The sequence below is a fragment of the Microtus pennsylvanicus genome, chromosome 9 (genome assembly GCF_037038515.1).
Source record: "Microtus pennsylvanicus isolate mMicPen1 chromosome 9, mMicPen1.hap1, whole genome shotgun sequence".
In the NCBI taxonomy this organism is placed as follows: domain Eukaryota; kingdom Metazoa; phylum Chordata; class Mammalia; order Rodentia; family Cricetidae; genus Microtus; species Microtus pennsylvanicus.
Window position 1 is genome coordinate 60,447,502 of NC_134587.1, and position 14,857 is coordinate 60,462,358.

Consider the following 14,857-nt stretch of genomic DNA (forward strand, 5'->3'; position numbering starts at 1 on the left):
GCCACTGCTCACACTTAGATAGATCCATCTCTTCTCACACTTGGATGGAGCCTATCCCTGCTCACACTTCGATAAAGCCATCCCTGCTCACATTGCGATGGAGCTGTGTCTTCTCCCCATCATAGTATATGATTCTGATTTTGAGTGGTCAAACTGACCCGCTCAACTGACTGTGCTTAACTTCCTTGAGAATAAATGCGCACACACACGCATGCAAGCACACACATACAGTGGGACAGACTTCAGTTCCCCAGTAGATGCTTTAGGTCAGGGGGCTCAGACTCTGATTTGCCCTTGCATGGCCAGAGAACTCTCACTCTCTCTGGGAACTAGGCTGCATAGAATTGAAAGGAGAGAATCCCCGGAAGATAGGCTAAGATCTTTGTCTAAAGATAAAGGGACCTTCGACCCAGATCTGAGTCAAGCACCAACCCTATGCTGGGCTTCCTGTGAGTGTGTACAGGAGTCTTTCTGAACTATGCTGTCTGCTGAGTGTACATGGACTCTGTGCTGAGCTGAGCAGTGAATGTGCGTGCAGTCTCCCTGAGCTGGGCCGTGTGCTAAGTGTGCTCGTGTCTTCCTGAATGAGACTGGGGGATAAGTGTGCACAGGAGTCTCCCAAGATGGCTGCCTGGTGAGGGTGTATGGAGGTTCCCCGAGCTAAACTTTGTGTTGAATGTGCATGGGCTTCTTCCTGAGCAAGTGCTAATAGTGATCTGACGCCCAAGCACATGGGTCTTAGCCCTGCTCTAGTTAGGAGACTCCAGAGGGGTCTTTGCAAAGCCTAAATCCTGGCCTTACCTCAAACATTAAATTCTAAGTCTCTAGGATGAGCCTCACCCCAGAAGTTTCTGCATCTCTTCCAGACACTGTTACGCCACCAAAGCAGGTGTTCAGTGGCATGACGTGGCTGGACAGGGTCCAGGGCATGTCTCACCCCCCCCCCCAGTCTTGCATTGCCTCCAAGCCCCAAGTTAAATGTTTGTGGGAACCAAGCCTACTTTCAGTAAATAGACTAATGTTTTTTTCCAAGATTTTTCCTATAGTTTGCACTTTGCGTAACTTTCCCAAGCAAAGTTTAAAGGTTCCGGTACAAACCTTCCCCCAGACCAAGAGCTGGATAGAGTCCTTTGTAAACAGATTTTGCAAGGTTAGGGAAAGTCGAGAACAGCGCTTGATTTCCTAGAATCATAGTAGCCAAGAGTGAGGCTGGGGTCTGAGAACCAAGCTGAGCTGTGCAGACACCGCTGGATCAGTGACCTACTGCATATCATGGCCCACTGGCCCGGCATGCAGGTCAGCAGTGGGAAGACCACGGTTTCACTCACCTGGCAGATGGACTTTGTGTTTGTCCCTAAGAACAAGAACTCCCTGGTCTCCAACCACCAACCCAGGACAAAGTCAGCACCCACACAGGTCCCTGTACCAACAAGTGCAAGAGTGTGTGGGTGTGGGGTCAGCCATGGGGAAGCTGAGCAGACATTAAAAAGTGAGTTTACTCAAGAGCACCTCATGTTACACATAGTTCACCACTAGAACAGCTAAGAGAATCTTCAATAATTTCAAAGCAAACAGAAAAGCCAGTACCCAGATCCTGAGTCAGGGGCCAGGAAGGTGAGCCCCAGATCTAGTGAGGTATCTCCCTTTATGGATCTGAGAATCAGGACCTAGGCTTCCTGTGGTACTGGCAGTGTGGGCACAGACTCCCTGGGGTGTGATGGGACTCCAAGTTCCCTGTGGTGCTGGCAGTGTGGACACAGGCTCCCTGGGGTGCTGTGGGGACCCAGGTTCCCTGTGGTACTGGCAGTGTGGGCACAGGCTCCCTGGGGTGCTGTGGGGACCCAGGTGCCCTGTGGTCCTGGCGATGAGGGTGCTGGTTCCCAGAGCAGTGATAGTGGCTTCTAGACTGAGTGCAGAAAAGAGTAGCATCCTCATGTGGTTCTGCTCCAGCAGAACTCTCCTGGACCCAGAAACAAGACCTAGAAAATAACAGGAGAAAATATTTTCCTTCCTGATGGTGGCTTTCGCGGAGGCCACACCCCTCAGTGCTGAGGACCCTGAGCCCCAGATGTCTTCCGTGTTTTTTTCCTCTCCTGGATGGAATGGAGAAGCTGATCCTGGGGTTGACATGCTGTTTACCAGCCCTCAGATCAGCACTGGGAGGAACCCGTGCCTAGGGAATGGGTGAGTTGGGAAGTCAGAAATAAAGCTGGGCTCAGCACCCCGACTCTAGGAAAGTGGGCAACATCCTCTGGGAATTGCTCCCCCTGTCTGGACCCCAAATTTATCCAAAGAATTCATTTAAAGTGGTCCTAGGTGGCAGGGGACAGAATAAAGGACAATGTCCTTCAGAAAAAAAAATGTGGTACCATCCAGGTGACATTAGTACACATTGACAGAAAAAACTGAGCCCGAGATGCTGAACCTGAACGTTTAGAGGTGTTGATGGCAGTTGTTGGTGTCAACCTGACAACACCTGGAACTAATTAAAACTCAAGTGACTGGTACACTTGGGAGGGAATTTTTTTTTCTTGGCTGAATCATTTTAAGTGGGAAGAACCACACTAAATCTGGATTTTTTTTTTTTTGAGGTGGGATGATCCACCTTTAAAACCTGGGCCACACCTTCTGCTGGCATCCTGTATAAAGGACATGCCTGCTTGCCGTCACTCTGGCTGACAAGTCAATTACTTATTGGCATCAGAACCTGCTTCCTTAGGATTCCAGTGTGTATTGAAGACCTGCTGAGACATCCAGCCTTGTGGGCTGAACAACTCCTGGATTCTCGCACTTTCTGTTGGTAGACAGCCATTGTTGGACTAAGAAGGACCCAGCCTGTAAGCTACTCCAAAAAACTCCACATATATGTGGAACCCTGAATAATAATACAGGCTGCTGAGACATGGTGGGTGATTCAGTGACTAGTTAGAGACATCTGATGTCTCAGTTCTCAGATACCCAGATCATCTGAAGGTATGATACATGTTTAATTCTTGTCAAGAGATTCAGCTAAAGAAAATTCCGTGCCTGTGGCAGAGAAGGGACCACTAGGACCCTGGAAGAGAATTCTGTTCAAATAAACAGACCTGGAGTAAACCCCAGAGCTAGAGAAGCCCTTGGCCTCTAGGCAGAGGGAAGGGAGGACTGCAGAGCTCACACTGAGGATCAGGAGGGCAGCAAGAGCTAGGTTTTAGCATTCTCACAATGTATTCTTTCATGGAGACGGACTGTGAGGAAACTCAGATTCCCACATACCACGCTACTGTCTCTGCTCTTATCCAGGGGATTATGTCCTCAAGGGTCACACGCTGACATCAGTTTCCAGTGTAACCATGTGAGGTGGGACCTCTGAGAGGCCACTGGGCAGTGTCCTCAGGATGTCAGCTACTGTTTTGTTTCTCCCCTCTACTGCATGGTGAGTCAGCTAGTGACTGTCTGTGAAGCCCTGGCCACGAGATTCTGACCCTAGCTAGTCTCAGAGATGCAAGCAGTGCTCTCCCGCTGCCCACTGCCCACTCTGTGGCTCTTGTTCTCGCAGCCCTGTGGACTGAGCTGGCCAAGAAGGAGTTCATTCACACGCCATGCTCCTAGGGCAGGCCAGCCCTGGAGCCCATAAACTGTCTTTGCCTGATTGATGGAAGCTTTGTCTGGTTCACTATTCTTTTAAATTAAAATGTAATTACACCATTTCCCCCTCCATCTCTTCCCTCTGGTCCTTCCCATGCTCACCCATGATCTTTCTCAAGTTCATAAGCAACCTCTAATTGTTCATTGTTGGAGATGCATGATAGATACACACACTTTGCACATCCTAAGCTGAATCCATACTTTCTGTCTTTTCAAAAATTGAAAGTAGATTTTTTTTCATACACTCTATTTTGATCACAGTTTCCCCTCCCCCAACTCCTCCCCACCTCGCCACCCACCCAAATCCACAAGAAACTAAAGCAAATAAACCAAAAAAAAACCCAATAAGATAAAACAAACTTTTTAAAAGCCAAATAAAAAGCACAAGAAAAGCATAGAGATGAGGAGACACACACCTGCACACAAGGAAATCCCATAAAAACGCACCATCTGAAACCATGATATATAATTCTTCTAGCTTTTAAAAAACAACTTCACCATGTATGTACTAGTTAATCTGCTGCCTACTCTGTTGTCTTCCCTTTCTTCTTTAGTGAACTGTTTTTATAGGTGTCACTGGATTTTGTTCCTGTATCATTCAGAAGATGCAGGCCCCAGCCCCACTCACTGCCCTAACCCATCCGCTCACGATGCTTTCATCCTCCCCTCATACTCCTTGCGACTCTGGCTCTCAGGTGACACCATGTGCCCTCACCTACGCCCCTCACCTGCCCTGATTGCCTGCCCATCTTCATCCCTAGCACTCTCTCCTCCCCTTCTCTGTCAATTCTCTCTGCCCTTCCTTTGCACGACTACACAATCCTTACGGTGGCATCCTTCCTACTCACGGCTATGTCCAGACCCAGGATGGCCCCTTGCAGGGAAAGAAGGCCACCTGCACTGAGACCCCTCCACTTTCCCCTCCATGTCTACGTCAGTTGGCTAAAGCAAATGCAGGAAAGGACCATAATGAGAGTCATTTCCTACTCTCCACCAACATCTAGGTCCACCAGTCACCTAATCTAGCCCTGTATGTGTTCAAAGGCACGGGTCAACCACAGTGCCTCCTGGAGCTCTGGACTTTGACTGTTTGCAGACTTTGCCCTGCCTGGGCCAGCCGGGCTCTGGGTCAGCATGGCTGGCTGTGTCTCGCTGCTCCGGGGCCTCATTCTCGCCTTCCTCCTTACCCTTGTCCTGCACCAGGTGGAGCTTTCAGGTAGGCGCTTGCTGTCTCATTCTTTCAAGAAACATTTTCTTTAAGCTGGGGTCTCATTCTATAGCCCAAGCTGGTCTGAAACTCACAATGTAGTTCAGGCTAGCTTCAGCTCTTGGCAATCCTCCTGCCTCAGTCTCCCAAGCGCTAGGACTACAGGAATGAACAACCAGATCTAGCTGTCTCATCCTTGGTCCGGCCCAAAAGTTCTGTAGATGATACTGTCTTTATGGGTCCTAAAGAACAAGCCACTCCCTCCTGAAAGTCAGTATGGATCTCATTGCCCTGCGGTAAGAGCTGTTGAAGATGACAGGGACCTATTGGGCAAGGACATCCTAAGTCATGCAGGCCAAGACAAGGCTGGGCACCCCTTAGCCAAAGCTGGGTTGCAGCTTGACCATCTAGATGTCGGGGGGTTCTTGTTCTGTGCTGAAGGACTGCCAGGAACAGCTAGCTAGCCTAAGCCTTGATCTGCGTTGCTCTTTCCACCCTGGAGCATCTAAGCCTTCCATCCCAGCCTCTGTGAGTCTCTTCTGGGTCCTCTGTCTGTCTATGTCCTCCTTTCCCCTGCATCTGACTGCAGTCCATGGCTCCTCCGCTCAGGCATGGTTCCAGACCACTAGCCTTTACTCTCTCTGACTTCTGCACCCCCTCCTTCCACACCTAGCAGTCCTCGTCACCAGCCTCTTCATGTTTGCTCAATACCAACTCCTGTGAGGGTGGCGCCCACACGGGCAAATCCTGCCTGCTGGCTCTCAGCACTGGCCTGAGCCCCAAAGCAGGACCAAAGTTCTCAAAAAAATTCCTGACTGTCGTCAGGTTGAGCCTGCTGAGTTTTGTGATCCAAATGTGCTACAATGGGGTCCATTTTAGCCAAATGAGGCTTCTTGACACCTTACGTACTGGTGTGGGGAAAAAAAAATAACCAGACAGCTTGCATGCTTGCCCTCGTCCTGTAGACAGGAGCTGTGAGCTGAGCGCTCCTGGTGAGCAAGGCTGTGCCCCTAAGCCCTGTGGTGGCATCACTGTCCCTGGGGTGGACACAGCCATCCTGCCACCTTAACACCAAACTGTGTGTATCTCAGGGATCTCCGAGGAAACTGTCCTCTCATCTGACCACTTCCCAAGGCATCCAAGGTGCTTGGTGGTGCTCAGAACCCAGTACTGTCCTGTGATTGCACAGGAAGGAAAACTATGTAGGTCTGAGCGCTGTTTGAGTGAGTTCACCTGAGCACCCCCTCCCTCATGCTGTCTGTCTCCGTAGCCTGTTCAGGACTCCTTCCTGCCATGGAGAAGTTGCTCAGTAATCCTGGCATCCCTGTATTTACATAGGACACTCTCTTACGTGTCTGTCCACACGTGTTGCAGTTTTGCAACATACCAGGATAGATCATGTCGAAGCAAATGGTGATAGGCCTGTCCCATGTCCTCCTGCTTCTGCGTGGACACTCACCTATTGCTGCTGATTGAGCATAGCCTCTCTGGGCCTGGATGCTCCGCCCACAAAATGCCAGTGTGTCTGCCTAACTCATAAGGGCCATGCGCTCACCCAAGAAGAAGAAAGTACATGTCCATCATAGGACTAACCCTGAGGACCGGCACAGCCCAGGCCCTGTGAACAGTGGCAAATCGCAGGCCCCGGCTGAGGCACCGTGTGAGACGGGGCTCCCGCTCACTTTGCGCATCCCTCTGCAGTGTTTCTTCCAGCCTCGGAGGCAAACAAAGTTCTGGTGAGATGGAGACGGTCTGGTTCTTATCTTCTGGAAGAACTCTTCGAGGGCAACTTGGAAAAGGAATGCTATGAGGAAATCTGCAATTATGAGGAAGCGAGAGAAGTATTTGAAGACAACATTAGCACTGTACGTGAGCCCTGTAAACCCTGAAAATGACATCACCACTGTACGTGAGCCCCGTGAGCCCCCGGGTGCACGCGCGTGCTAACTGTTCAGGCCCAACTGTATCAGAAAGCAGGTTTAACTAGCCCATTTCCTTATGGTGAGGTTGGTACGAGCCTGACTTCACAGACGAGAAGTCAGACTTAGAGGTGGGAACAAACTGGCGTCAGCAGCAGGTGGGGATCACACTCTAGACTCCTTCTAGTTGGGCTACCTAGCTGGGGAGACCTGCCCATCACACCACAACCAAATCACCAAGCTCTACTGTTTGCACATGTTGGGAAAATCTGGGAGAGAGGGAGAGAGAAAGAGAGAAAGAGGCACACACATGCATGCCCGTGCATATACACTGTAAGAAAATTTCCCGTGATCCCTACTCTGGATTAGGTAAATCCTTTTCTTAAAGCTGTATACACTCTAACAATCAGGTGAGCATTTGGCATGTTTATCGGAAGGCAGGAAGAGGGAGCCAAAACTTAAGGGGCAGTGGCTATTTTCGTGCGGGAGGGGCAGAGCGATGGTGACATCATCCACACAGCATTAGGAAGTTCGAGTATGGTTTGGGGACACCCCACAAACAGCTCATTTGGGTATCCCACTTCAGCCTCCCCCACGAACATTTACAATTATAACAGTGTACTTCTAAAAGAAAAAAATGGGGATTTCAGACCATTGCCAGGCACCTCTGTAGAGTGAGGTGGAGAGCAGCCGGGAAGGAGCCCTGTAGTGTTGGGCCCTCACACACAACCTCCTCCCTCCCCAGGAGACACGGTAAATGACCTGGTGCAGAATATGCCACTCCTGTTCAGTGTGAACAGGCTGTAAAATCATGCACAGAAATTCCACATCCTCCGAATGACTGAGTACAGCCCATGTTTTCTTAGCCCTGAGTCCATCCATGGGAGACTGAATACAGAAATTAACGCTCTTACCTTTTGCCTTGGCAGGAAAGATTCTGGAAACAGTACTGGGGTAAGTGTTTTCTCAGCTCTCTGGCCTGGTGGAGACTCAGGACAGTCTTCACTGGGGCCCATGGATTCACGTTCTAACCCTCCTGTGTCCTGGTGTCTGCCCAGGGAGGGGATTCGTCCCAATGATCCCACTAGCAGGACCACAAGGAGGCATCTGGTTTCATTGTGCTGATGTCTGGGTGTTCCTAGGCAGTTGGGGCTCAGGCAAAAGACAGGAGCCCTCCCCTACCTCACAACTCATCCTACTCCTGGGAAGGGGCATGCTGTAGGCCAGGAGATGCATCAGATTTAAGAGAACTGTGGCCATTACCCAGATGTTTGTCTTGGGGTCTGCTGTGTAGGCTATCCTCAGGAGGAGCACAGGGTGGGTGTCGGCAGAAAGAGATGTACAAGTGAAGACCACGTGGTGGGTGGGAGCAAGGACACACTTCGAAATGAGTAGAAGGTCCTGGGGTGCACGATAGTGATGGTGAGAACTTGGGGGTCGGGAGCACATGGCACCCAGTGGACAGCAAGCACCTGGAACTTGGCCTCCTCTTCTCTAGTACAGCAAGCTTAGGATGGGTCTGGCTCAGGGAGTCCACAGTGCAGTCTCAGAGGCCCTTCTGCTTCCGTAGGTGGTTCTCCATGTATCTCCCAGCCCTGCCTCAACAACGGGACATGCAAGGACCACATCCGCAATTATAGCTGCACGTGTTCCCCTGGCTATGAGGGCAGGAACTGCGCAATGGGTAAGAGGCACCGTCCACACCCAGTCCATGGTGGGGTTGCTGAGAGACAGAGCAGCTTGCTCATGCAGAAAAGTGTAGGGGCATTACGTTTGTAGCTCAATAAATAAAGCTTGCCTGAAGATCAGGGAGTAAAACAGCCTCGCTGGTCAGCTTTATAGATCGGGCAGTGGTAACACACACCTTTAGTCCCAGTAGTCACACTAGTTGCCATAGAAACCGGGTGGTGCATGCCTTAAATCCAGTGGTGCATGTCTAATCCCAGAACTAGAGAGGAATATAAAATGGGAGGAGATAGGTCTCAGTCTCATTCTGAGATTCCTGGAGGCAGGATCGTTATTTTGGACTGAAGTAGAGATAAGAACCAATGGCTGGCTGTTTGGCTTTTTGGACCTTCAGGTTGAACCCCAATTTCTCTCTCTCTGAGTTCTTATTAATTGTGCTTCAGAGAAGGGTGCCCTGGGAACCTTGATACACTCATCCCAGGGAAGTCTTTGGCTCCCCTCTTCTACCCCACCCTAGAATCATGCCACAGGTGCTGGCTGCATTCTGTGACCCACTATCCGGCCCCTTGCCCTCTTGAAATTTTCATAGCATAGTGTCTCCTTTTTCTCCCCCTTTCCCAACCATCCACCTCCCAATCCATAATCTGCACACAAGTTGGAAGAGGTGCACACAGGTGTGTCTGACTGACATGCCAGTCGGGGATACTCTAGAGAGAGAAAAAGCAAAGCTTCAAAAGTAAATAGGCCCCCTCCCCCTTTTCACCTATAGGATTTGAACGTAGGGTCTCAATATATTCCCCAGACTGTCCTTGAACTTGCTAAGCATGGGGCAAGAGAGGTAGCTCAGAGGTTAAGAGGATGGGCTGCTCTTCCAGGTTTGATTCAGCATCCACAGGGCAGCTCACAACCTTCTATGACTCCAGTCCCAGGGGGATCTAGCACCCCCTCTGGCCTCTTTGAGCACTGCACTCATATGGTACACAGACAGGGGCAAAACACCCCTCTACATAAAAAATAAAAAAAAAAATAAAGGAACTTGCTGTACAGTCCAGACAGGCCTTGAACTTATGATCCTCCCAACTCAGACTTCAGAGTAGCTACGATAGGCAGACCTGTACCACCAGAACTCACTAAGAATAGTCCTTAAATACCCATGCAAATGACCTCATAGGGCCAAGGGGATGAATTCCTGGTAATTGTCAACTACAGAAACAAACACATGTACCTTTTTCTGTGTCTCTGCCGCCCAGAACCAGCTCTCTGCGAGAAAAGTTTCTTTAGCCCAGATCTTTGCTCTCAGCTCCAGATTCCCACACTCCATCACCTCCCTGGCAATGCTTTCTGGTGTCCCACTTAAACTGTTCGGCCACCAACACTGGGCTCTGACCCCCTCTTTGTCCCATTTCTGCTCTTTGAAGGAACAATCCAAAGACAGCAGCTTTTGCAGTGGGAAAGGAAGAAGCTAGGGACATATATACGATACTAGTAAGATGTCCAGGTAACTCCTCCTGAGGCCAAACATCTCACTGCGTCTCCGTGGACATACCCGGGACACTTGAGTGTGGGAAACTTCACATGAAAACGGGCAAGCTAGGATGGGGAATGTGGATGCAGCTCCAAGCTTATATTTTCTTTATATGTGTAACATACAAGCAACACTAGGACTGGCAAGCCAGATCCATGCACAAGACAATGACGTTGGCTGTTCCCCATCGGCATGGCTGGTTTTAGCTTTTTCTTCCTTCTCAGCTACAAATGAATGTCACCTAGAGAGGACGGATGGGTGCCAGCACTTCTGCCATCCAGGGGAGTCATCCTACCTGTGCAGCTGTGCGAAGGGCTACAAGCTGGGCAAGGACCACAAGTCATGCAGTCCCAACGGTGAGTTCTCCCGGAGGTAGGCCGTCCTGTCTCCATGCCCCCGTCCTTCTGCCACCATGCTTATGGGGTGGAGTGTTGTTGTTCATGGGATGTAATTGCTGACTCGGGGTTCTGGCCTCCACATTAGAGTAACCCCAGTGTTGGAAGTGCTTTGTGTCAGGAGGCCCATTACCCTATTATCCAAACTGCCCCCCAAAAAAGCCTGGGTGCAGGCAGTTCAACTTCACCTTGCTCCCCATGACCACCAATGACCTCAAGTCTACCAGCATTCAGATGAGACTCCGGCTAGCACCACTGTAGACCCCACATCCGCTTGGAAACCACTGATTTTCTTCTCATGTTGCCACCACTGATGAAGACAAGTGTGCCTGCGGGACCCTGACTTCCAAAGACATCAGAGACTACCAAAGTCCGCCTGGCTTCCCGTGGCAGGTAACAGCATTTGGTAACAGCTTCTGTTTTGTTACAAACTTCATCCGTTATTTCCATGTTTTTGCCAAAAACGGATGACCCTGGAGGCCAGTCTTTCAGTTCTGTCTGTTTCCCTTGTTCCAGGGGGAGGGAAAATCTGATAGCCGTTACTTGTCCTTGGCCAAGAAGGGCCACTGTATCTTCCTGAGGTGACAGAGTGCTGGTAGCTGTGGAAGAGGCAGTGGGGTGTGGACACTGACTGTCCCTGGTGCCCAGACGGCCACTCAGATTTACTGTTCCCTATCTGACACTGGCTAACAGTCATTTTCTTTTTTTAAGGTCAAGTTAACAGACTCCAAAGGAATGGACTTCTGTGCCGGTGTTTTAATACAGGAAGACTTTGTGCTGACAACAGCAAAGTGTTCATTACTCCACAGCAATATAAGCGTAAAAACAAGTAAGTATTTCTTTCATGAATTTCCTAAGACGTCATTATAAATAAAACGAATAAACCAATAGAAACAAAATGGGAATTTTTTAACTAGAAATTTTGTTTCTAAAGCAAGGCATGAAATAGCTTCAGTAAAACCGAGGTGGTCATAAAATCATGTGCATATACAGAACAAGACACGTCTAGTTAGAATGTGGACACAGCATGCCAGTGCTAAGTGCCACAGGACAAATCTCAGCAGTAGAGCTACCACCTGGACACAGAGGCCTGGCCGAGGGCCAGAGGAGCTGGGTTCAAATCCCTCCTTCCCACGATCTTGGGCTGCTACCCTATCTCATCTCAGGATGTATCCGTAGCCTCATTTTCCATCCCTAAAACCTGGACAGTCCTTTCTCCCCACTGGAATGTTCCTATCATCAGCTCCGAGATGCTCAACGGCAAGTGTGAGTCTGGAAGTGAGCGTGTCTCACTCTTTATCCTTAAATACTTGTGTGAACTCATCCTGAAAGAGCTAAATGCCTGAGAGGTCCTGAGCAGCCATGTTCAGACTGGCCCAGAGACGTTCCTTTTCACCGCTGCCTGTTTACTAACCATAGTTGTACTGAACTCCAGAATAAAACCTTTCCTTTTTCAGAGGTCAGTGTGAGGAGGCCACGGAAATGAGTTGACCTAGCCCATTCTGTGATCTGTATTCAAGTCCTGGAAGAACACTGCCTCTGCCCCTCAGGGTTTCACTGGGAAATCCAGTTTCTGGAAGCTAACTATCTCGCCCATGAAAACAAAGGTTTCTAAGTCGGTTGTTTGCTCATGATTTCAGGTGCTGGCCAGAGGATTGGGGTCAGGAGCACTCACGTGCACATGCGTTACGATGAAGAGTCTGGGGAGAACGACCTCTCCCTGCTGGAACTGGAGGAGCCCTTGCAGTGTCCCAGCTCTGGGCTCCCTGTCTGCATCCCAGAGAGGGACTTTGCAGAGCATGTCCTCATCCCTGGAACAGACGGTCTCCTCAGCGGCTGGACACTCAACGGCACAGGCCTGGGTACCACGCAGACGATGCTTCCAGTCACACACGCGGATGGGGAGGAATGTGAACAGACCCTGAACGTGACAGTCACAACAAGAACAAGCTGTGAGAAGGGCAGTGTGGTGACCGGGGCTTGGGCGGAGGGGAGCGCAGTGACCCGAGAACACAAGGGGACCTGGTTCCTCACAGGGATCCTGGGTTCACCACCCCCACCGGAGCAGTCGCACGTGCTCCTCACCACAGTCCCAAGATACTCAATGTGGTTTAAACAGATCATGAAGTGACTGAAATTCAACAACATGGCTGCAGGGTGGTCAGATCCTGCCACAGTTGCCACTGGAAGATGATGTCGATGATGTCGCTTTCCTTGGAACTTTGAAACTTTCTTTATTCTTGAGAATTTCATATGCACATGCAATGAAATATGACCACATCCATGCCCCATTTCCCTCCTGCTCGCCTTATATTCCCCTCAACATGTCCCTCATGAAGAGTCCAAGAATAAGAAAATAAAAATGTAGATTCCAAAAATAAGAATGTAGAAATAAAAAAATATAAAGTTATAAGTCTAGGGGAATGAGAACAGACTGTCAGCAGGTTTCTCAGTAGATCAACGGTCAGTCATTCACAGTGAGCTATTTTCTCAGACACTTGAGCCTCCATCAGCCTAGGTCATTTCATTTTACAACTGGCTCTTCTATTTACAAGGCCAGAGCTTCTCTCTGCAAACCGAGAGTAGTGTCCTGGCCATCCTTGATGAACGACAGATATGAACTTAGTTAACCTCCAGGAGACAGAGATACGTGACGTCTGGGTTAGACATTGTCTCTGTTATGGGAAACTGGCACCATTAAAGGGGAGGCAGGGGGCTTCAGTATACACTGCCTGGAGGTACCAGGAGAGACAGTGACCACGGTTTAAACACCTGGTTTGACTAATGAGCTCTGAGAATGGAGGCTGTAAAGTATGGCAGTCTGTATCTGAGCTTTACCTTGAGGTAGTGTGAAGAACTTTCTGCTATCCTCTAAGTTCCTAGCCTAAGAACCAATTAATTCTAATTTATTAACCTTCTGGTATTACTAGCAGTCCCTTTTCTGACTGGTTGCTAAAGATACCTGTTTTCTTGCAATTAGTGACTTTTGCTGTAATCTACTCTGAAACATTCATGATAGCTGCCTAGTTACCTACTCATTGACGTTAGAATTCACTCCCCTCCTTCGGGCCTCCATTGACTGACCCACACTGACCAGGTCGGGGCAAGATCGTAAAAATTCCTTTGTTCAGACCTAATGCTTGGTGCCCTAACTATAAAAGGAGGGTTCAGAAACTAGCCTTTTGCCACAGCCTAACAAACACCATCTCTGGCTGTGGTCTCAGCTAGCTGATAAGCTTCTGTGCCCTGTGGTGTTTTTTACTTTTTATTTTATTTTTTTTTTATTTTTAAGTTTGCTTCTGGTTTTCCTAGGGTCTGGTTTCTGGAATAAAGTTTGCTTCTGGTTTATTAGACTTGGTGGTGTTCTCATCTCTGTGCAACACCTCCCACTTGTCTTTTTTTGATAACCCAGTAAGTTCCGTGAGGGGAGAAGCCAGCTCCAGCCACCTGTGTGTGTGGTAGGGGGCATCCACTGGAGCACCCTCAAAAGCGATGCTTTGCAGCTGTCAACTGCCAACAGCTCCTCAGTGAGGAGTGGGGTATGGTTCACACCCCAACCTGACCCCATCTATGCCGGAGTCTTGTCTGGCCTGACCTTGTGCAGTCTTGGCCAGGTCACCACGGATGCTGAGTCTGTAAATGAAACCATCATACTGTGTCCAGAAGACAGCCTCTCATGGCAGCCCCCCCACCACCACCACCACTTTTCGGCTCAGATATTCTTCCCACTTCCACAAAGTTCCCTGGGTGATGTAGATGGGCCTTCTACTTTCATTGGTTAATAAAGAGACTGCCTTGGCCTTTGATTGGACAGAAAATTAGGTAGGCGGAGTAAACAGAACAGAATGCTGGGAAGAAGGGAAGTGAGCCAGCCTCACCTCTTTGGTCAGATGCTATGAAGCTCCAGCCCAAGATGGACGCAGGTCAGACATGCTGAATCTTTCTGGGTAAGCCACCACTTCGTGGTGGTACACAGATTGTTAGAAATGGATTAGTCAAGATGTGAGAGTTAGCCAAGAAGAAGCTGAAACTAATGGGCCAGGCAGTGTTTAAATGAATACAATTTGTGTGTTGTTATTTCGGGAGTAAAGCTAGCTGTGCGGGATCCGGGTGGGTTGAAAAGCAGGCCCGCTGGCCTCATCACTACACCTGGGCCTTGGTGGAGAAGGAGGTGAGGGCACAAGGGGATGGGGAGAGTTCATTATCCTGTGGAGAAAGCAGTTAATTACTCCATACTGGCTATGCCATGCCTGCACCAGTGGGCACATCGTGCCTGGCACGTCAGTATTGTGGATTCAGGGTCCAGCACTGGACCAAGACCTTTGAGCCTTTGCTCCCCCTGCAGCTGGAGCAGCGCCTTCTGGCAGTATGAAAGCTAGCTGGCAGGGAGTTTCCTTGGGTTTGTTAAATAAAACCAATGTCAGCTGCTAACCTGATGAGCTACTGAGTGGAAGCTGAATGGTGAGGGGCTGAGAACATGAGGTTGCGGCATACTTGG

General features: G+C 49.5%; 1 protein-coding gene and 1 long non-coding RNA gene across 2 annotated transcripts; one reads left to right on the forward strand and one right to left on the reverse strand.

Moving 5' to 3' along the window:
• Positions 1-1,478: 1,478 nt before the first annotated feature.
• LOC142856855 (uncharacterized) lies at positions 1,479-6,125 on the reverse strand. The gene is made up of 2 exons (XR_012911733.1): positions 6,068-6,125; positions 1,479-1,979 (listed from the first exon to the last, which is right to left on the reverse strand). It is a non-coding gene; the product is annotated as an uncharacterized LOC142856855 (long non-coding RNA).
• Positions 4,756-13,712, forward strand: Proz (protein Z, vitamin K dependent plasma glycoprotein). The gene is made up of 8 exons (XM_075984496.1): positions 4,756-4,843; positions 6,536-6,699; positions 7,683-7,707; positions 8,324-8,437; positions 10,189-10,320; positions 10,679-10,752; positions 11,071-11,188; positions 12,000-13,712. The coding sequence occupies exons 1-8, from the start codon at positions 4,762-4,764 to the stop codon at positions 12,488-12,490; spliced, it is 1,200 nt and encodes a 399-aa protein (XP_075840611.1). The 5' UTR covers positions 4,756-4,761; the 3' UTR covers positions 12,491-13,712.
• Positions 13,713-14,857: the final 1,145 nt, after the last annotated feature.